At 41.0% G+C, this 22373-nt stretch overlaps 1 protein-coding gene across 1 annotated transcript in view; it reads left to right on the forward strand.

The window, feature by feature from the left end:
- Nucleotides 1-536: 536 nt before the first annotated feature.
- Nucleotides 537-22373, forward strand: part of CLVS1 (clavesin 1) — a 119568-nt gene continuing 97731 nt past the window's right edge. Inside the window, exons 1-2 of the mRNA XM_034762989.1 lie at nt 537-1091; nt 11001-11625. Coding sequence (XP_034618880.1) covers nt 11237-11625 — 389 coding nt within the window. The 5' untranslated portion in view covers nt 537-1091; nt 11001-11236. The remainder of the gene's footprint in view (nt 1092-11000; nt 11626-22373) is intronic.

The raw sequence follows: 22373 nt of genomic DNA on the forward strand, positions 1-22373 counted from the left end.
ATAGAACAGCAGGAATTGTAGGCATCTGACTCCAATCCCACACAATTTTCGGAGAGTCTTGTGATTATCCCACAATACACATTAGCTGTTCTACAATGCACAGTGGCAATTTCCCACAAGGTAGTGCTACTGGCAGTGAGACAGAGGACACAGAGATCCTCAATCACAAAGCAACATGCTTTTTTTGTTGCTGATACAACTGTGTGGACACAATCCACTGGCGCAAGCAGCCAAGTATGAACAAGCTGCCAAAATGGTTTTGTTGGTGTCACAATGCCAAACAGAAACAACCGGCTAGTGTCCACACAAGGACTTATGAAGAGATGGGACCACAGAGGAAAAGAAGAGAAGTAAACGTATTCAGGGAATATTGAAGGGGGAGGCTTGGGTTTGTCAGCAATATTATCAAAAGCCCGCCCCCCACTCGCAGACTCCAAAGGCCCACAGATTAAGGCTGTCATTAAAGATTGCTTTCCCTGCGACAGCCCCAGATTTCCTGGCTGGAATCACAGCCGTAGTCTCCTAGACAGTCAGGGAGGAGGGGTTCCATTAGCGCTGAGATTTAACAGGGAAAGTGTGATATGGAGAACAGCCTGGGGTGGATATTCCCCCCACCCCCGTCTGCTCAGGCTGCTAGAGCTGTAAGAAATGTCTGCAAAATCATCAAGCTCACGGGATCTCCGCGGTGAATTTGGTAGCACAGAGGAGCTCACATGGGGAGTGCGTTCTACTGTCATGTGTTCCTATCCTGCTTCCAGGGTGAACCTCGCAATCCTTCTGGGAGCATCCGTCACGGTCCGGACCCGCTCTCACATCACGTGGGCTCCTAGTGTGACCTCCGGCAGGAAGAGTAGGTGATCCGGGAGGCGTTTAGGACCCAGGGGAATGCCAGCCACCGTGCGAGGCTTTGGTGCCCACGCCTCCTACCAAAAATCCACAGCCCGGTGGAGCCGGGGCGCTCTCATTCACAGTTTTCGCGAGAGATCTGAGCCAGGAGCTGGCAGAGAGGGAGCCTTCTCCCCCACCCATCTCAGCAGCAAAGACACCTGCAGGAAAAATACCCCCAGGCAAGGCTGCGTGGCACTGTGAAGGTATTTGGGTTTGTTTCCTTCTGGCTTTTCAGAGGCTCCTGCCTCCTCTTCGTCCCCCACCCCTCCAGGGCTGCGGCGTTTCAGCACTACCCTGCCTGGACAGCTCTCAGCCGCAATCCTGCACCGCATTCCTCTTTGTCCTCTCCTCCTCTGCTCTGCCTGCACATTCCCGCTCAGCGCCTCGTCTTGCACTTCTCCAGGAGCAATAATATAGAAATTCTCCAGCTAAAACCCCAGCACCCGGCAGGGCAGGGACAGGGGCACAAGTTGGAGGGGAAAGTTCAGCTGAATGATGCAATCTAAAAGCAAAGGGGGGGGGTGAGGGGAAAATGAGGGGAGGATGGATTGAAGGACCCCTAGCCAGGCGCTGGCAGATGGGGCGCGTACCCAAGACCAGCAGGGAGTTGCTGCTTCTCAGCAAATTGCTGTCTGTTTTCATCCGGCATGTTAAACCCGAAGCACGAGGACGGGCTGGGGAAAACAATCAGGGTCAAGCCAATGTTCTGGTTCCCCGAAGGGAAATCATCATTAATGGTGGCGCGCGCGCGGGGGAGGGTTGTGGGGTGAGTCACTTCCACCAGGCTCCCCTTAGCTCCTCCACTGCAGAAACTCAAGGAGTAAGTTGCTCTCATGCAATGTAAGGGTTTTTTTTTTAAGCGTTATCTTAATCGATTTAAAAAGGCAAATAAAGGCAAGAAATACCATGTATTTTATAGGAACGAATGTAATTGATTTTCAGCTGTTCAAAGCTTGGGGGAGGACATTGTTTTTGTGGGTCCTTTTCCCTTTCTCAAAATGTTGATTCCTAAATATTTGCTCCAAATAAGCCTAAATAAAAATGAAGTTAAGGAACAGATGGCTGGTCTTTCTTTCACTAGTCAGTAACTGGATCCTATTTTGGAAGGAATGATCAAATTATAGAAAGACAGATTTCATGGAATCAGATGATAAAACTGATTTTCTAGTATATGAAAAGTTAACATGGTGCCAGCATGTAAATGACACACTATGCAACAACATTATGCCATGCATGGCATAGCAAAGGTAAAGATTTTATTTTTCAGCTATTAGTAAATTGGAAAACCTTATATATCTTTTACAGATTTGTAGTTAAGTATCCAACTTGAAGTTAACAATGTCCATTTGTTTTTGTCAGCATAATCAGTTCTAACAAATAGAAAATATTGCTGATGATTTTAAGGATTTTGTTGATTCATCTCATCTTTGAAAATCATGGAGTACTTTGGAGGAATCGGCCTTTTGCAAAGTAATACAAAATAATGGAAACTGTAATAATCCATTTTAAGAACCTTTTAAGTTCCTGGCTCATTATTTGATCACTCCTGACTTTTTAAATTTGTGCAGACCTGATTCTGCAACTCTTACTTATATTGCATAGCACTTACTCCCGTGAGGAGTCCTCTTGACTTCTGCAATGTAAGGGTTGCACGAATGAATTTGACAGCATTGGTTCACATATATAATTCATTAAAGTCTGTTTGCTTTGTACATAGAGGATACCTTATTCAAACACCAGGACGGGCTGCTGGTGTTCCAAAAGAGGACAATATCGGATAAAATGAAAATGTCTTGACCAGTTTTATAGTAAAAATCAGATACGTTCCTTAAACTTGGGATCTGTAAGTCCCTGCAGCTTTCCATTTACATGTGCAATTGATGAAGCATTTACATCACCATTTGGCAAGAGCATTTTATTCTCTCACTATAGCTATTTCTAGTATTACCATCTCTGAAGCATCTGGACACCACTATGACATACACATGGCATGTAGTAAAGAAATAGAAGCAATATCAGGCTTATTTTATTGGGGAGGGGAAGTGTTGGGAAGTTCAATGAGTAGTGGCCAATGCTGATTTTGTTTGGTGAATAAACAGAGCCCTATCCCTCTTGAATTCAATACAATCTCAAGAGATTTAATCTGAGAACTCCCCAAACAGTATTTTTCCCAAATCAAAATCCTAATGCCTAGCACTTTCTCTAACAGACTACAAACCTTTATCCATTCTAAAATGAAATTAAACTTCTCCTTTTATGTAAATTTGGAACTGAAGGTGTGTGCAAGGGGTCAGAAGTAAAACCACTTGAAAATTCCAGCATTTCCTCATTTCAGTGCTGTAGAAATCCAATCTCTTTCTTTCAAAATAAATGCAGTACAGCATTAGTAAAGGGACTGATCCTGGAGGCTCTACTCAGGAAAAATGTTCACTGTCTTCACTGGGAATTATGGCACAATTAGAACTAAAAGCTGCAGGATTGTGCCAGTCATGTACAATTAACATTAGCATGCAGTGAACTGCTGTTGTTTTTAAAGGATCCAACATTTATAATGTGGATCAAAAGAACAGGAAAATTAGGTAAGTCATGTTTTTTTAAAGGCATAGGAATAAATCCATTGGTTATGTCAGGTACAACTTTTACATATGCTTGTGCAGATATTGTAACACAATCGTCTCTACCCACATAGTAACTCCCGTCCCTCAACATTTCAGTCACTCATCACTCAGATTTCAGCATGTTTCACAGATATCAGATTTGTATGTGAGAATTCATGGCACTACCTGTTACTGATAATGTATTCTAAAAGAAGAATATTAAACTGCATGCATAGTGTAGTCCATTGGATTGAGTCTGACAAACGCCTATGAGTATAATGCTTTGTGAAGGACTGCATACTGACATTTGGACTATTTGACACATATTTCATGAATGACGTGTCCTACTGCCTGTTTTATTCCTTCTGAATTTTCCATACTTTGCATGCCCAAGTTCATTGATGACATTGCATATGATATGCATTTTATCAAGGTTTGGTTCCCTATTGATATCAAATTATTTGAGGAAAGATTGCTATAATTTTATTAGCTTATAAGATATTTTGTACAAAATATTTATTTAAAAGATATTTGAGTCCCACCACACTATGACACCCTTTCTACAAAACTTACGTATAACATATGATGCAAATTCAAGACTCAAAGATAATTGGCCAAATTCTCAATCTCTTTTACACCCTGCCATCTTATTACTTGGATCTCTTAATACCTATCAATCCATAGGCACAACAGGAGCAAATGGAAGTCGGTAGTGCAGTCTTTGCTGCTCTACTTGCTGTGAAAAGGTGCCACAAATATCAATTTAGTTGCTGCTGTGTTTTGTCCTGAACTACCAGTGCTGGATAGATAAGTGTTGCGCTCAGGTAACCTGTAACTGACTTAAGGCTTGTCTACCTGGTGCAGCAATACATACTAAAGGGGTATGATTTCTAAAACCACTAATATGTTGCACAGTGATTGGTTCATATAGACCCTTTTGGTTCACACTAAAAAGTTCCCTATTACTTTTTAACAACTATTGCACAGTAGGGAACCAGCAGGGTCTGCACCGACTGCATGACACCTTACTGTGCTTTGGAAATCATACCCCCATAATGTGCACTACTCCACAATTAAGACCTGGCCAAAAGTTGAAAAAAAAAGACTAATTTGAGAGCATTAGGGATCTATCATGTATTAGTGTCACTAAACTTAAGGAAGTGTTTATATTTGTACCTTAGCTAGGATTCCTAGTTCCAGGAAATTCTTAGAACACTGTTGAGTCTGATGCTGATGTTATAATCACAACCATTTTCTATTCCCACAGTCAAGAGAAGCTACAATGCCCCCGTGAAGTAAATACCAGACTTAGAAAGATAATGAAATAAGGTATTTCCCCCCATTTAACCGCACTGAGCCATTCTAGCTCTTCATATAGAGAAATAGGAAATGATTGTGATGGCACTAGTAAGATGGGACTCTAACAACTTCTCGGATTTTGATGGGAGAGAGAATCAAAGAAGATGTGCAAATATTAATGAAACAAAAAGAAACATTAAACTGCTGAGGCCTAGATTGTGCCATTTAGGCCCAGCCAATGGGGAGCTGCAGAGCCCTGGACACACTGTCTCATGAAGCTCTCTAGGAAGAACATGCACATAGCTACATTTCAGCCCACGAGGTACAGCATAACCCTGGTCAGTATGTAAGGGGTGGAAAGATAATCGCATGGTGAGGGTGCTAACTCAGGAAACTGGTGTTCAGCTCCCTGCTGCATCAAACACTTCCTGTATGACTTTGAGCAGATCACATTGTCCCACTGTGCCTCAGTTTCCCCTCTATAAAATAGGGATGATAGTACTTCACTGCATGACAGGGGTGATATGAGGATAAATACCATAGTACCTCATGGTATTTAGTGTAACAGAGGCCATATATGCACTATATACAGATTCAGTTATAACTTCATCTCTCATTTCCTTTTTGACAGGGGTGCTGGAACAATTTTTATAGTGGGGGTGCTGACAGTCATTGAACCAGACTGAAAACCTTGTCTATAATGGAAACTAGTTCAAGCCAGGGGTGCTGCAGCATCCCGCACCCCTATTCCAGTATCTATGCCATTAGGGAGTAGAATCTAACCCCAAGTTGTTTTACAAAGTTAATATCAACATATTTTAAAAAGCAATTTAATGAGATGACACCCACATGGTGAAAGTCGAGTCACTCTCGACTACCATCTTATTTCCATTTCTACCCACTCACTTCCCTTCCAGAATGCTTTGAGCAGCTAATATCCTCATGGATGCCAGGAGTTAGAAATTAAGGACCAGATCCTAATGGAGTTATGCCTATTAACACCAGCTGAGGAGCTTTCCCTAATACTTGAGACCATCTAAAAGCCCTGACAGCAAGCTTTCAGATGGCTTACAGCACTGGATCTAGCTCTCAAAGGTCTGTAGATAGGGGTAACAAATCTGACTGGAACTGAAGTTAGTGGTAAAAGGCAAGATGGTAATCAGAGCAGTGCTTAAAGATACACATGATGTGATGTTAATATCTAATTTGGTGGGAACCCACAGGACCAGAGAAATGTTATACATCATTGGAAAGCTGGAATCATCAGATTTTTGGTGATATATAGCATTAGTTTATCAATGATGATTCACAAGCTATAATGCCAGATATAGCAGTGTGAAGGGCAGTAGAGATAAATGTCTGGAAGATGGAAGTGAAATGATTTTAAGGCACACAAAGAAATCTGGGTACAGGATTGGCTGCAGTCGAAAAGATTTCAATGGTAGAGACAAACAGCTGATAAGATGCCAGAGAAAATAATGCAAACAACTAAGTGCTAACTTCTGGCTCTGCCATTGACTTGCTGTGTGACCCTGGGAAAGTCACTTAAACGTTGTGCTTCAGTTTCCCCACATATCAGATGACATAACAGTGCTTACCCATCTTTGTAAAGCGCTTTGAGATCTTCTGCTGGAAAGACCTATAGAAGTGCTGCTGCTTCTTCTCATCTCAAAGCCTCTTTATAGACAGAGAGCAGTACAGTATAATGCATTCCTGCCCATGGCTTGTTCCTCCACTAAGTACAACCTGGTCATGTTCCTGTGTATGATGTCCCACCATCTAAAGGCTGACTGGCCTCTAGGTTGGATTAACCTTGGTTGTATTTGTAATATTTTCTTTGGCATCCTGTCAGCTGTTTATCTTCAGCAGCATCTTCAGCAACTGTCTTTGGCATTTATTGTCAGTTCACCAGTTGCCTTTCTTACTGCTCACATCATTGACCCGATTGTGTTTCCATACAACGTAACCTTTGTGTATGCCGTTTTCATGTCTTGTTTTCTTGATGCCTCTTCTAGTTTTTGAGCCTCTTTTCCAGAACTTTTCCTTGTCCAGTCTTTGTGATTTCTTCATCACTTTCCCCAACACTTTTACTTCTTCTACTTTCCCAGCAGACTTGGCTTATTTACACTTTTCCTGTAATATTCTTGTTTTGTTGCGTGTCCAGCTTTTCTTTGTTTGCTTATGCCTTCCAATAACTTCCTTTGCAGTGTTTTTTATCACTCCCTTGATTATTTTTTATCCATTCTGTAGTGAGATTTCTTCCTCATAGCAAATTAATGACTGGAAAGGCCCTCCAAGTGTCACCTCCCTGCTGTCCTTTAATTTATCAAGGTCAAATTTGGCTCCAGTTGCACCCATCTTTTTCTTGGACTTGAACTACTATTTGGAAGGATTAAGTTAATCACAGCTACACTTGGTGCTTCTATAGACTAACATCCTACCGTGACCATCTATCCCTTTTACGGATAATAATGTGGTCAGTCTGGTTTTTGGTTTGACCATCTGATGAATTCCATGTAACCTTGTGTATGTCATTTGTAATCAAGTACCACCAATAACCAGATTGTGCATCTCATAGCATTAACCTTTCTTCATATGGTTTGTCATCCCAATGCCATGCGGTCCAACACTGTTCTTTTGCTAACCATATCCATTACTAACCTTTGCATTCATATCTCCCATTATCAGGATCTTATAACGATCAAGAATCTCATCTACAGTGGCATCCACTGTTGATACAATCCATGCTTCTCTTCCTCTTTTGATGCTTCTGTTGGTGCATAACAACAGGTCACAGTTATGCATAGTTCATTGTAGGCAATAGTGACAATCTGCTCAGACAGTTTCCAGCTGTTCATTGAAGTAATTGTTCTCTTGTCCACTGTTATGGCAAGCCCATGCCTATGCTTCACTTGTGCACTTAAATGTTTGGAATAAAGGAAAGTATAATTCTTAACTGTCAACTCTCCTGTACCCAGGCAATCTGTCTCTTGTATGGCAGGAAGGTAAACTTGTAACTTCCGTAACTCCTCTGCTTCAAGTTCATTTAGGCCAGGGAAATAGAGTTCTAACATTCCAGCTGTTATCCAAAAATCCATCACTATTTCCATTTGCTAGGCTTGATGACCCTTGATCAAAATCCACGTAAGTCAGTCTGGCTTGCTGAACTGTTTCTATAATAAGTAATTTTATAATACAGTGGCTTATTAGGCTAACCCACCCTATCCCACTCATGGGAACACCATGTCATAGCCTGCTGGGAACAGGTATCAATGGTTCCACCCTTGTCCGCTCACCTTCCAAGGCTAATGAGTTTGGACTGCTCAGATTTGAAAGCAGAGTTTCCTTCTCCTTGATACACTTGCCTGAAGAGGCTAAGCGATCACTGTCTGTCCTCATTTGAAATCAGAGTTTTCCTTCTCCTAGAGACAGTTCTTTCTGCTAGATCTTCATGCTGGGCAACAGCATAGAGGTAGGTCTCCTGGGTATTGGATGAGGGTAGCCTGTCTTTGGGGAAATCCAGAAAGGTCACACTGAATATTACAGAATAAGGTGCTGTGAACCAATATTATTATTATTACTAATATAAAATAAACACAGGTCCCTCATGCCAGGCAAAACCACAGGCCATTGACTGGAGAAACCAGCATATTTTCAGTATCACAAGCATCCGGCCCCTTCTCTGAATCTTGTTGGGAACTGAACTTAATACACTGAAAATAAAAAATGGTGTATGTGATGAATAATTACTTCTGGTTCAATATTTCTTGTTTTGAATAATGATTGTTATTTTTCCTGGTATATGTTTGGGCTTTGTTCCTTTGGAGGGACGATTTTTTAAAAAGCTGTGAAAGGACCCGGCAGAGGAAGAAGTCATAATCTGGTCTCAGCAATGCTCTTGTCTAACAAAGGCTCTGTTTTGCCATTGCACAGCAACACCATTCCAGAGATGGGGAAAACGTCAGCACCAAATTATAGAATAAGAATAAAAGATGCAAAGAATAAAAGATGCAAAGTTAGTTTTAAAGCTGGAGCATTTTACACAAGTAAGAATTGTAGACAACCCAAGAGGAGAAAGGGAAAATGGCAATGTGTGGGTCTGATGACAGGGAATGTGCATCTATTACATATTTAGGAATTCAAGAGATCAGAACCATGTGAGAAATCACAGTGACGATTAAATTGGGTAGCTCTCTGGCATTAATGTTTGTTACTAAATACCATGGGGGCCAAATCATCAGATGGTGTAAATCAGCATAGCTCTGTTGAACTCAATGGAGCCACAGCGAATTACAACATCTGAGGAACAAGTCCCGTGATTTCTAATGGAATACTGACCGTTACTGCATTGTTTATATGTGCTGTGGATTATTTTGCAGTACCAGTACCGTATTTCAGAGAAAACTTTGTTTAGCCCATTGATCAGAGTGTTCTGTAGGGTAAGAAGCTTGTCTCCATAGGAACAAACTGTAAAATGTATTTGAAAATAAATGGTCTTAATCACAGTGGGTATTTCTAAATCACATACTGGCAACCACCATCTTCGTGAAGTGGGAACGGTGTCTCCCTCTGGATGTGTTTAACACATTATGGGCAATTTTTTTTATGCTTATAGCAGCCCAGGACTTTTTTTTATAAGCATAGCTAAGAACAAGTATGAAAAATTTAAACACAACATGTAAAGTTTTTTCCAGAAAAAATACAAGATACTGAAAGTAAGAGCTTACAATAAAATTATCATCTTAACATCAAGATTGCAATGCTAGAATTATCAAACACATTTCACAGTTTATTCATTGAGAGACTTTGTGTTTTGAACTTCTAGACTATTGGGCTAAGCAAACTAGATACTGTTTTCTTTTAAGAAGATAAGCACCATTACTTAAAAGACCATTAAAAGGAAAGAGATAAGGTGACAAGGGATTGTGAGGTGAGAAGAGAATGTGTGTGTGCGTGTGTGTGTGTGCGCGCGCGTTTGCGTGTGTGTGTGTGATGTGCTCACCAGGAAGAATATTGATGGAGGAATATCAGTGGGTTGGGAGTCTGTATTGAGCATTAAACTTTGCTAGAGATGTTATTCTGCAGCTGGCAATTAAAGAGATGCTGGCTATGTCTTCACTGCAAGAAAAGATGGATATTTTTAGTGGCATAATTTACACACCTGAGCTATTTGGCTATAAAATCCTAGTGGAGACAAGGCTCCTGTAATTTTTACTGTGAGGAAGCCAGGGGAGATCAACACTATATTCTCCCCACCTGCGGTTGACCTCACCTAGTTTACCTCTGTAAAACTACAGTGCCTTGTCTCCAGTAGGATTTTACAGCAAGAGCGAACACACCTTAGTTGTCACGCCTTTTGAAAACACACATTTTATGGCAGTGAAGACAAAGCCTCTAGGTCATTGGCTCAGACACAATGGTACCACTGGAAAAAACAAGGAAGAACTTTTTAAAAAATGAAAACCCTCAATGGAAAATGTTTTCTGAGAGTGGTCTCCATGTATCCAATTACCCTGACTGCCACGGTGTGTTCACAATGTTATTATGGTTCTCTGCACCAGTCTAGGGAAAAGTTATAAACACAGGGAATAAATGGATAAAGGGAAGCAAAGGGAAATTTATGAAATGATACTATTCACAATAAACCAACCTTTAAAAAATACTAGATTCATCATGAAAAGTGGAAATTTGCTTATTTAAAAGGCTGAAAATGTTGCTCTATTGTTTTAGCACGGCTCATCAGAAGAGAACACTTTGTCACATCATGGGTGAAAAACCAGACCAGTAAACTATGAGCTGCCATTATTTTTACAGCTGTCACTCCAGGCTGGCCCTGGAAGGGACTTGTGTCACAGGAAAAGCATAACAGTAATAGAGCATGGTCATGAAGTGCTGCCCTTTCTACGTTATTATTTTTAAGCTAATTGAGAAAGAATAACCTAGTACTAAACCAATATAACATTGCCATTGCTATATGCTCAATATAATGATAAGTTCATCAGACTGTCTTTCTGGGATACTTATATATTATGCATTCAAGATGTCAATGATAGCATTATGCTAACTGCACCACTCAAAGACTATTTGGTTGCTATCCTCTGAATACTTAAAATACAGAAGCAGTGCAGTGATTATTGTATACGAGCTCAGAAGTGCATTCATTTAAGCCTTCAGTACCTATATAATCCATGTTTTTTATATATATTTGTTTTTTAGTGAGTGATGGAATAAGCTACACTTGCTTTTGGATGGATTACACTACATACGAACTGAAAGTTATACCTCCTTGCAAGGATATGAAAAAGGCCCTCGAACAATCTTTTTCAAAGAGCTGGGCAGCAAAAAGCTTTTGAATGGATCACGCTTACAGCAGCCCATTAGTTGAATGGGATCAGCATTTCTCCTGCTAAATAATCTGAAGTTAAGGATCTGGAAAAGAGATTTTTGCAGAGATGACCCATTTACAAACTGGACTTAGTCCAGAGACTATAGAGAAAGCCCGTCTGGAACTGAATGAAAACCCAGACGTTTTGCATCAGGATATCCAACAAGTCAGGGACATGATTATCACCAGGCCTGACATTGGGTTTTTACGTACAGATGATGCCTTCATCTTGAGATTTCTCCGAGCCAGAAAGTTTCACCAAACAGATGCCTTCAGACTGCTGGCCCAGTACTTCCAGTACCGCCAGTTAAACCTGGATATGTTCAAGAACTTCAAGGCTGATGATCCTGGGATCAAACGGGCTCTGATTGATGGATTTCCTGGAGTGCTGGAAAAACGTGATCACTATGGCAGGAAGATTCTTCTGCTTTTTGCAGCTAACTGGGATCAGAGTAGGTAAATGTAGATAGTGTACTTATATATTTATACACACACAAAACCTGTTCACTGTTGATTAATGACCATATTTTAGGCAGTGAGATCATTTTGATAAACATGTATTCTAAACATGAGTCCATTTCACTAAAGCCTTCATCTAATGTGATTGTCTATCATTTCTCATACCTATGCCACAGAGGATTTACTATACATCACTTCAAACAGGTAGCTCATATTTTTGCATAATGTTTGCAGGTTTAAGCCAGACAATTGCCTCTTGCAATAAGTATTTTAATGCCTATACACAATAACTTTAGTAATGTCAGACATGAGCCAAACAGGTTGAGAGCAAAAACCTCTCACCACATGACAATTCTCATATTAACTGTGAGACATAGGTGTGATGGGGCACTCTATTCACCACTCAACCCCGCTTCCTTCTGGCTATTCTGGGCATTAGCTCTTCCAGGCAGATGCCCCTTCCTGCAGTTGCACTCTGTCTCTCTTTCACTCTGGGGCCCTTCTCTCACTGCAGGAGCTGCAGCTTCCTCTTCATGACTCAGACCTCTGGCCAGGTCTACACTAGGGGTTGATCTAAGATACGCAACTTCAGCTACGAGAATAGTGTAGCTGAAGTTGACATATCTTAGATCAACTTACCTCACGTCCTCACGGCGCGGGATCGACGGCCGCGGCTCCCCCGTAGACTCTGCCTCCACCTCTCGCTCTGGTGGAGTTCCGGAGTCGACGGGGAGCGTGTTCAGGGATCGATTTATCGCGTCTAGATGAGACACGATAAATTGATCCCCGATAGATCGATTACTACCAGCCGATCCAGCAGGTAGTGAAAACGTACCCTAAGTAGTTTTCTCTTCCAGGGTGGAGTACTTCAAAATCTTTCTGTTCAGGCGGCATCAGGCAGTCCTCATGCCTGCCGCTCTGACCCTGTCACTCCTGCAGTGACTCAGGCAGTATTCTAGTTCACTACCCCTAGCAGTACCACTCTGTATTGGTTGGCAGGGAAAATCAGGCCCACCCTCTAATCTGGGTTCCAGTCCAGAGCCCTTTACCAAGCAGTCAAAGTCTGCAGCTTCTCTAGCCGTACTGCTCTTGCCCCGGACTATTTCCTAGCTTGCTTCCACCCTCTCTCCTGGGGTCTTCAAAGTCTCAGGGATTCCTATCCATCCTTTCCTTAGGGAGAGTGACTGCTACTCTTCACCCTGCAGCCTCAGCGGGGGCTCTCTTGCCAGTCTCTTGGCTTTGTGTAAGCCCCACCTGTTCACTCACAGGTGAGCCTGCTTCCAATTAGCAGCTTCCTCCTAGCCTAAATCTCTCCCCAATGCTGCTTGATTGGTTGATTGGGCTTGCATGGCCTAATTCAACCCTCTCAGGATCAGTGTGTGGAGTACTCCTCATCACAACAGGGCATTTACCTTACCTGTTCTGGCTCCACACCTCTAGGGGATACAGACTTGGCTTTAATCATTCCAGGAGGTACAGCCTCTGAATGAAATATTCACAAGAATGGCATCTTAATTTCTACACACTTTGGTGCCTGTGGGTAGGTCAGATATTTGAGAGATACAATCAGGCAAAGGGTATTTTCAGTTTAGCCTATTTCTGCTATAATGTGTTACAACCAAAGATTTCTTCCACCCCCTAAAATAAAATGATATTAAAATTTAATGTGACTATTTAGTCAGCTCTCTCTACCTCTTTTGAGGTGGTATAGACATATATGAAAGGGGCAGATCTGGAATGTTCTTCTCACAGTATCTTTCTCTTCTCAAGTCACTCCCCTGCAGTTCTTCTGCCTGCATGATGAGGTTGAGAAACTTAATAAAATACAGGATTTTAATGCCAACTGTAGATTTTCAGTACAGGGTAGCTCAAGCTGCAAAAGGCCAGATTCAAATTTTGAACTTCCCAAAGTTTGCACTGTTCTATTCCAGGGATTTGGGATGGCTCATTATAAAGATAAGGCCCATAAGCAGGGTAATCTATATCAGGATTAAGATTTTAACCCCAAAACTCAGTGCTGATCAAACTGGGGATTTGTTACTCCTGGGGGAATTCTGTGCCACTGTGCCATGCAGAATTCATGGCCCGCACAGATTTCCTTGCTTTCCTGTGGAAAAATGACTTTCTAATGGGGAAGCAAAGGCAAGTCACAAGAACGGTCATGTGCCTCTCCCCAGCGGCATGGATGCCCGGAGCAGCTGGTAGAGAGTGAAATCACTGCAGGGGGGGCACTCTGGGGCAAGCCTGACCCTTGCACTGTGTCAGGGTTGGGTGCAGCCAAATACGTGTCACCAAGATGGAGGGAGGGGAGGGAGGCTGCAGGGTGATTTCCTACCTCTGTTCAGCCTATGCTTCCCACTGCCAGGCTGGAGCCTCCACATTTATTTACTGACCATACAATTTGCAGAATTTTAAACTATTGTGTGCAGAATTTTTTGGTTTCTGGGTGCAGAATTATCTCAAGAGTAAAAGTATGTCTTTCAAACTCAGGAATTAGTAGGCAAGTCTAGAGCTGTCCCTATGTTTTGCATTTTTGAAGGTTTATTGGACATGTTTTTTAACCCATATGTTATCATGTATGGAAAACTCATGTATGTGTCATTTGCCTTTGCATGTGCAAACTCAGGATAAATACATTCAGCTATCTTATTCTGCACATGCAAAAGTAGTTTGTTCACTTTGGGTGACATCTTGGCCCAAGTTAAGTCAATGTCAAAACTCCCATTGACTTAAATGGGGCCAGGATTTCACCCTCCATGGAACGTGTACATTTTTGGCCAATATTTGTAAAGCTGAGTTTTTGCCAGAAAACGTACACCCGTCTACCCACCCTCCAAAACAGCTATTGGCCAAATATGTGCTGCCATGCTCAGTCTCTTTCAAGCAGGTTTATTCTCGTAACACAAACAAATAAACAAACAGTAAATAGTTTTTAACTAACTCTTTTGTCTCAGACTTCAGGGGCCCACCGGTCTCCAGCACCCTGCTCCTGGCAGCTTCCTAGTTCTAGTCAGTTCAGCTCCCTTCCTGGAGCAGTAGACCCAGGTCTGCCTCCCTCAGCCCCTAGCTCCTTGCTCTAGGCACTCACTACAGGAGTTAGTTCTGCTCCAGCATGGCTTTCCTTCCCCTAGGCACACCATATTCCAGTACCTCTCTCCCCTTCTCTGGCTGGCCTCTAGCAGCCCTTAACAGGCCCAGGTGTAGCCCAGCCCCCTTTAGCTGACTGGATTGGGCTCACGTGCTTTGATACAGGGGAGATTGTGAGTAGACTGGGCCTGAGACCAGCTACCCTGGGACTCATCAGAGCAAAGCTGAAAAGACAGATGAATGAACATATATCTTGACTGAATACAAGACATCAGCTTTTGAGGCCAGGAACATTTGGGCTGCATTGGTTGAATTAAGGGATTTAAGTATTATGCAGCACTAGCCTTAGGTTTCTGAGAGCCCTTAGTAGAAAGGATTCATAAGAGTCACCTGCTCCATCAGCACTTGCTCTGGGAAAGCTGGAGATACCATCGGCCAAGCTCAGTCCCTGATATCTTGAAAGAAAAATGATTCTCGCCAGATCTCAGTTAGACTTTGCTGAAATTCAGAGAGTGGTGCACTTCCTGTTTCTCTATATATCATATGTTTAAAAATAACCAAAGCAATCCTACACTCAAAAATAGTTTAATTCTGAAAAAAGAAGCCTTACCTTTTGTGGAGGGGATTCTGTGGCTACCTACAGGTTGCTCTGATAATAGGGGAAATACATCATCTTTTCCAAAGAACAAGGAATATTTGGAATTACAAAGCATGGGGCAACTTCTACATACAGTATCTTCCATGGTGAGTCCTATCCCTGTATCGACCCTACAAAGGGGTCAGGGCATAGTGGATGCTGAGTGCTACTATATGGCCTGGAGGAGGATTCTTTTCCTTTCATGGCCTCAGCAGAGCTTGCAAGTGCACCTGGGCTCTAAAATAGGGTCAGGATTCATTCCCAAAATAAATACAGGGGTCACTTCACTTTATATACCACCATTTTGGGAACGGAATTCAGTGGACTGTATATTATATTTAGGGACAGGAAGTGGTGAACACAATGTCTAATTAAAACAATAAGGAAGAAGAATGTTATTACCCAGATTAGATTTTGGCTAGGATAGTGAGTCAGACAATACATACTTGAGAAAATTGCCATAGGAGAATCATATATGACCACAAGATGTCAGCAACTTGGTTTTCCATCTCATCTGAAAGATAACATCGATACCTGCACAGTGCCTACTACCATTATAATGGGACAATGGTTCAGTACTGACACAAATGGAAGGATTTGGCCTCCTGAATCTCCTTTCTTACTTCATTCCCATTCACAGAGGGCTAAATCTTCATTCCCTTTAACACTACACTTGTGAGTGAATCCAGAATAAGGCAGAGTGTGAATTTAAATCAGATTAACTATTCCTGATCAACTCAGCATGTGGATGTTTTTATTTGGAATGGAGTTAATTAGGGATTGTTAATAAGGAATAGCTGTTCCAGGGTAACCCTCCAGGTAGAAAAGCCCTAAATCATAATTTAGACAGTATAACCCCACCTAAAATTTGCTATAATTTATAAACTCATTTCCAGAGGAGACATTCTCTGAAGTGACATTTACTTTTTTAATATTCCTTATAATGAAGTGGGTGTGTGGATCACATGTATGGGTGAGTGGAATAGTTTGGAAACCTTCTAGATTCATAGATTTTAGGGTTAGAAGAGACCATTGTAATCATCTAGCCTGACCTCTTATGTTAAACAGGTCATAGATTTTTATCAAGTGATTCCTGCATCAAGCCCATAACTTCTGGTTGTGCCAGAATGTATCTTTTAGAAAGACATCCAATCTTGATTTAAAAACTTCAAGTGATGGAAAATCCACCATGTCCCTAGGTAAGTTGCTTCAGTGGTTAATTACTCTCACTGTTAAAAATGTGCATTGCATTTCTAGTCTGAATTTGTCTAGCTAAGGTTTCCAGACATTGGATCTTTTTATGGGTTTGTCTGCTAGATTAAAGAGTTTCTTTTTCTCCACATATAGATACTTTTATACAATGATCAAGTCATCTCTTAACCTACTGTTTGATAAACTAAATAGATTGACCTTCTTTAGTCTATCACTCTAAAGCAGGTTTTCCAGATCTCTAATAATTGTATAGCTTTTTCACAACCCTTTCCAATTTGTCAACATCTTTTTTAAAGTGTGGACACCAGAACTAGACACAATATTCCAGCAATGATCTCACTAATGCTCTATAATTCTCTTACAGAAGAATATATATCATTACAGTTCCTTCATCAACCAAACTAGTAATTTAATCAAAATCAAGGTAGCCCAACCTACTGCTTCACCAATTAATCCAAAACGAAATAGAAACTTTTAAAAGATTCAAATACAATAACTAGTTTCCTTTTAAAATGTCTTCCCTTACTTGCAATTAGATTTCAGAAGACCTTTACTAGTTGATTCAGCCATCCCTGGCTTTGTTACTGCTACTGTTAATATATTTAACTTGCACTCAGGACTGCTATATGGGTTTCACTGGGAGTTTTGGGTGCACGAATAATGCAGGATCAGACTTTATAAGTCTCCCAATGGCTCCTCTGATTCAAGATGTTTCTTCAAAAACGTGCATCCAGGGTGAAATCCCATCCAGTGTAGAGAGCCAGGACAAGAACTATGCACCATTTAAGTCTCATGTAAAGCCTTTAGGGCATAAGTGGAATATTAGTGATGCATAGGTCCTCTGCAGAGAATGGAATTTTCACAGGTCTGAGGAACTTCAGCCATCCTTTATAATGTTATGGAAATAGGATTGTGTTGTTTTTGTTTTGTTTTTTCCTTCTTTATAGTTGGACTGTTGTATCACAGAAGATGTCATGTGGCTTCAACAGATATTGTTGAAGAGTCGGGGGGAAATGCTTCTTTGTTTACAATATATATTTCCGTACCAGCTGCTGCTCATCAATTCTCTTCTATTAACCCAAAAGTCTTAAGTGCCAGACATTACCATTCTGTGTGAAAGTGTATAGAGAGTTTCAAAAGGACAAAAATTATTCCAACATAGCACTGGAGCAGCAGCTATAAATATTTTAAAGGATTATGATAAAGTAAGTTATGTATATGCTGAGAATATTCATGATGATGTAATTATGAGGATATTATCATCACTAGATCCTGTTGATATGACTGAATATATTTTAGATGCTGATTACTGTAATATATTTGGAGGATAGTCTCAGTTGTTTAATAGAATACCAAGGAATAAATGGTTGCTGGGATTGACTTATAGATGCAGCCAAACTACAGCAATAACTCAAACTCGTAGTTGTTTAATATGAAAAAATATTGCTAAGATACAACCAACCATAGTATCAAAATGATTTTTACAAAGAGAGTCTTTGTGTTTGGTTAGGAAGTGACATACAACATAGCAAAAACTGTTTAGATGGTACAGTGACCAAGAACCTGGTTATAGATAATCAAATGAATTAATTAGTTTAAAATGATGACAGTTTTGAGGAAGGGTTTAAAACGTTAATAAAATTCATGGGGTGGAAAAGGAGAGAGAGATTTAAGCAGAATAATAATTTCAGGCAGTGACTTGTGGAGAAAGAATGATGGATCAGACACAGAGAAGGTGAGATAGTTCAGTCCCAAAATTGTTTAATTCAACCATAGGAGACAAGTGAACTCACTTCCTATCAGATAAGAAAGCCAGGTCCCTAGAAGATCATGCAAGGAGAGTATCAGTTTGGGGCAGGGCTATCAAGGGAATGAAAAAGGTGAGATGACCTGTGAGTCCTGGACTCAGAAATCCAGGAAAGAGGGGAAAAGGGAACTGCTGGGAAAAAGGACAAAGAGGCAAATGTTGAAGAGTGAGATAGGATTGAGTAAGGGGGAAAGCACCAGATGGGTTGGGAAGTCAAACATGTGAAGAGTGAGAGGAAAGGTACTGGCAGGAAAGGGTGATTCTGGGACTGGGACTGACTGGAGAGTTGTGAGGGAAGGCCCAGAGTGATGAGGCACGTGGGTGATAGGGCTGTCCTGGTGGGGTAAGAGGAGCAAAAGAAGCTAACTACATGAGAACTGAAAAGAGGGATATGGAAATTAGAGGAAAGGTGACTTCTGTGTCATGTACCCCTCTGTAAAAAAAGAAACCAAACAAAACCCAGGAGTTACGTAAGAAGAGGAGAGATTTAATGGACATGTACACACCCATGCTGGGATTTGCTGCATTACACAGGCTTAGCACAAGTGTTTTCATTTACACCGACTGCAAATGACCCCTATAGACCAAAACTCTGTGTGTGTGTGTGTGTGTGTGTGTGTGTGTGAGAATGAGTGTCTGTGTGTGTGAGAGAGAGAATGAATAAGAGTGATTTTAAACAGGAGGTTGGGGAGAATGCTGGCTTTACACTACTGGAAAATTACCATAATCCTACCAGGTCTGGATAAACCAGTTTTAAGGCCAGATTCTCACAGAGGTGTGTTGCCAAAGCTCCCTATATCAATAGAATATAACTGAGATCACACCAGTACTCATTTTATCTGGATTCTTTGTCTCTTTGGACATTTGGAAATAATCTTGGGAATAATCAGAAGCTGTGTATTTTATTGTATATGGTAGCTCCTTCAGCTGCTATAATACCAGGAACCAGTTTAAGATGTGTTCAGTCAGAATATTCCTTTTTTTTTTTTTTTTGTTAGAACTTTGTGCATATCAAGTTTTGCAAATACTAGATATTCGGATCATCTTCTAATTTATCAACCTAATTAAAATAGTTAAAACATCTTCACTTGTTATTGGAGGAGTAGACTGCACAGGGGGGAGGGGAGGGAGAGAGTTCTCCAGTTGGATAGCTAATAAAATTTACACATTAGACGCTTTATAAATGAGTGGAGAGAGAGAAAGAGAGAGACAGAGAGAGCGAGATGATTAAAATTTTACAATTTCAATCTATTTCTTAATATAGGCAAAATTTATCCTGCGGCCATCACTTATTTATAATGCTTTCCTTTGAACTTGGAGCCTCAATATCAATTATATTTTACAAAATAAGAGTCACCTCTTCTACAACAATCCTGTGATTGAAGTACTGAATTTCCTCAACTTCCAGTAACTTGCAAGACTGACTAAATAATATTTCAAAACTGCTGATGTTAGAAAGTTGTAACACAGGGGTGAAAGTAACTTAAAGGACTTACCGGTATGCCAGAGTCCTGAGCGGGGACGTGGCCTCAAGATTTAAAGGCCCTTGGGCTCCAGCTGTGGCTGGGAGCCCCAGGGCCTTTAAATCACCCCGGAGCTACCAGCTGCAGAGGTGGCTGGGAGCCCCGGGGCGAATTAAAGGGCCCAAGGCTCCAGCGCCGCGGAGCAAAGGGCCCTTTAAATCACCGCCGCGGAAGCCAGTCCAGTCTGGCACGGCGTACTGGCTCTTTCACCTCTGTTGTAACATGACAGTATTTTGCAAAGGGTCTTTCTGGGATGAACAGGATGATTCTGAAAACATTACTGGATATACAGGGTGTGAGTAGTTTGGAGGAGAGTGAGGTGACTTGTAATTTACCAAATGGCCTCTAAAAATCCAATAAGTGAGAGAGACAGAGGAGGGGCAAGAGGGGAAAGAATGAGAAAAAAGTAATTCCAATAAGTCAATGTTATCAAAAACCAATCATGAATGCTGATAGGTGATTGCATTGATATATGATATCTTGCTTTTTAAGATTAATAAGTATATAGGGATTAACATACCTGTGTATATGGGTGAGCACTGTAAAAGGAGGCTGAGCAGTAACTAAATTAATCAGAATAAGAGTTTCCAAAGCCCTAAAGAGTAGAAAATGGAAAATGCAAGTTGAGGACTGGAAACTCTGTCTACAACTAAATTCTATCTGTGCTCACAAGGTCGATATTTTTAATAAGCGCAGAGAGCATAGTGACAATAAGAGAGAATTGCCTTTTCCATCATCCCAAGATGAATTTCAGCTCCAGAAAAATCATATAGGGCACATTTGTAGCCGGGGTCATAATGCAACACAGCCTGATACCTGCCTGCTGGAATAGACCATTTAACTATCTATTTTCTGATCATGCTGAGTAAAGTTGCCTCAGCAGAGGTTGATTTTCAAAGGAACAGGCAGAACAAAGTGTAAGAATCTTTGTTAGTGGTTTCTCCTTCTTGAAACACAACACCATTATTCCATTGAAGTTGAGATATGACTGGAGTATGTATGTGCATGTGTTTACACAGAGATCTGACGATCATTCATACAGCAGTATAAATCACATATCCAAAGTAGCCATTGTATATAAGATCAGTAACAAATTGGTTTAAAAAACCAAGCATTTACATAACAGCCCACAATACATCTTTATAGCCATAATGATATACCAGGTCCAAATTAAGGATCTGTATATTCATTTACACTGGTGTAAATCAGAAATAGCTCCATTGATGTCAATAGCATTACAGTGGCATACTTTTAAAAAGCATAAAATATGGATTTAGTGTACATGAGAAATCATAACTACTCTTCAGAGTGAATCAGTATCTTTCCCACTTCACCCATGCCCATCTCCCAAAATAATAACTTGCAAGTTACCAAGTACATAGCCTATAAAATAACTTGGAACCTCATGCTCTTGCTTCTTTTTTTATACAATGCGGTTTCATTTATTGAGTTCCAAATTCTTCCAGTGAAGAGATACAAATGGTGTCTGCTCCTTTTATGTCCATGTCAATGTCCCTTTCCCCCACCATAAGGTCAAATTCATGTAACTCCACTCAGCTACTCCTGATTTACACTAATGTGAGAGGAGAATCAGGTCCTTCATGTGCACAACTTAGGTGCTTTGTCTGAGTTCAGAACAACACTGATAGCTTTGAATGATCATCTTAGTGCAATGCAAATGTTGATTACCATGCAGCTTGTTCCATGAAAATTAGTTACATCCCCAATACCATTTCTGACAGGGCCAGCCCACAACATTTTGGCACCTGAGGTGGGGACCTCAAATGACACCCCCATGCTCCCTCGCTTTGAAAGGTCTCAATTCTGCCTTCTTCCTGTTCTATTCCTCTCATTGTACTGCTCTGCTACCTACCCCAATAAAGGAGAACTAACAACTTAAAATGCCTTGTTCAAAAATTTTAAGTAACACTTAACTTTCAAACACCTGAACAGCAAATGTAACTTTTCTTGTCTGCATAGTAAACACTGGCATTTTTCTCTGTTTGAATAATCAAAGTGGTGCTTTCCATGCCTTCTTGGTTGCAAAGATTTGAACTGCTTCCTGAAGGTCCACAGTCTGGGCCAGCTCATGCTCTATCGAGATGGTTGCAAGGCCGACCAGCCTCTCCTGTGTCATTGTGGAGTGTAGATGTGTTTTTATTAACTTCAGTTTGGAGAAGCTGCATTCTCCACTGGCAACTGTTACAGGAAGTGTTAGACGTATGCGCAGAGCAACAAAAGCATTTGGAGAGAGGGTGGTCATCTTATTCGCGCACATATATTCAAGAACAGCCTTTGGAATTGATCCTGCTGAAATGTATCTTGAAATGGCTTTCAGTTCATCACCTAAATCACTCGCATCAATATCACGCATGTCATCATGTGTCAACACTGTCTCTAGTGCCCTGCATTGCTGGTGTAGGTCTTCTTCAGATATAGTGAGGCATTTTGGAATATCATACAACATCCCAAATATACT

Source organism: Trachemys scripta, chromosome 2 (genome assembly GCF_013100865.1).
Source record: "Trachemys scripta elegans isolate TJP31775 chromosome 2, CAS_Tse_1.0, whole genome shotgun sequence".
NCBI lineage: Eukaryota > Metazoa > Chordata > Testudines > Emydidae > Trachemys > Trachemys scripta.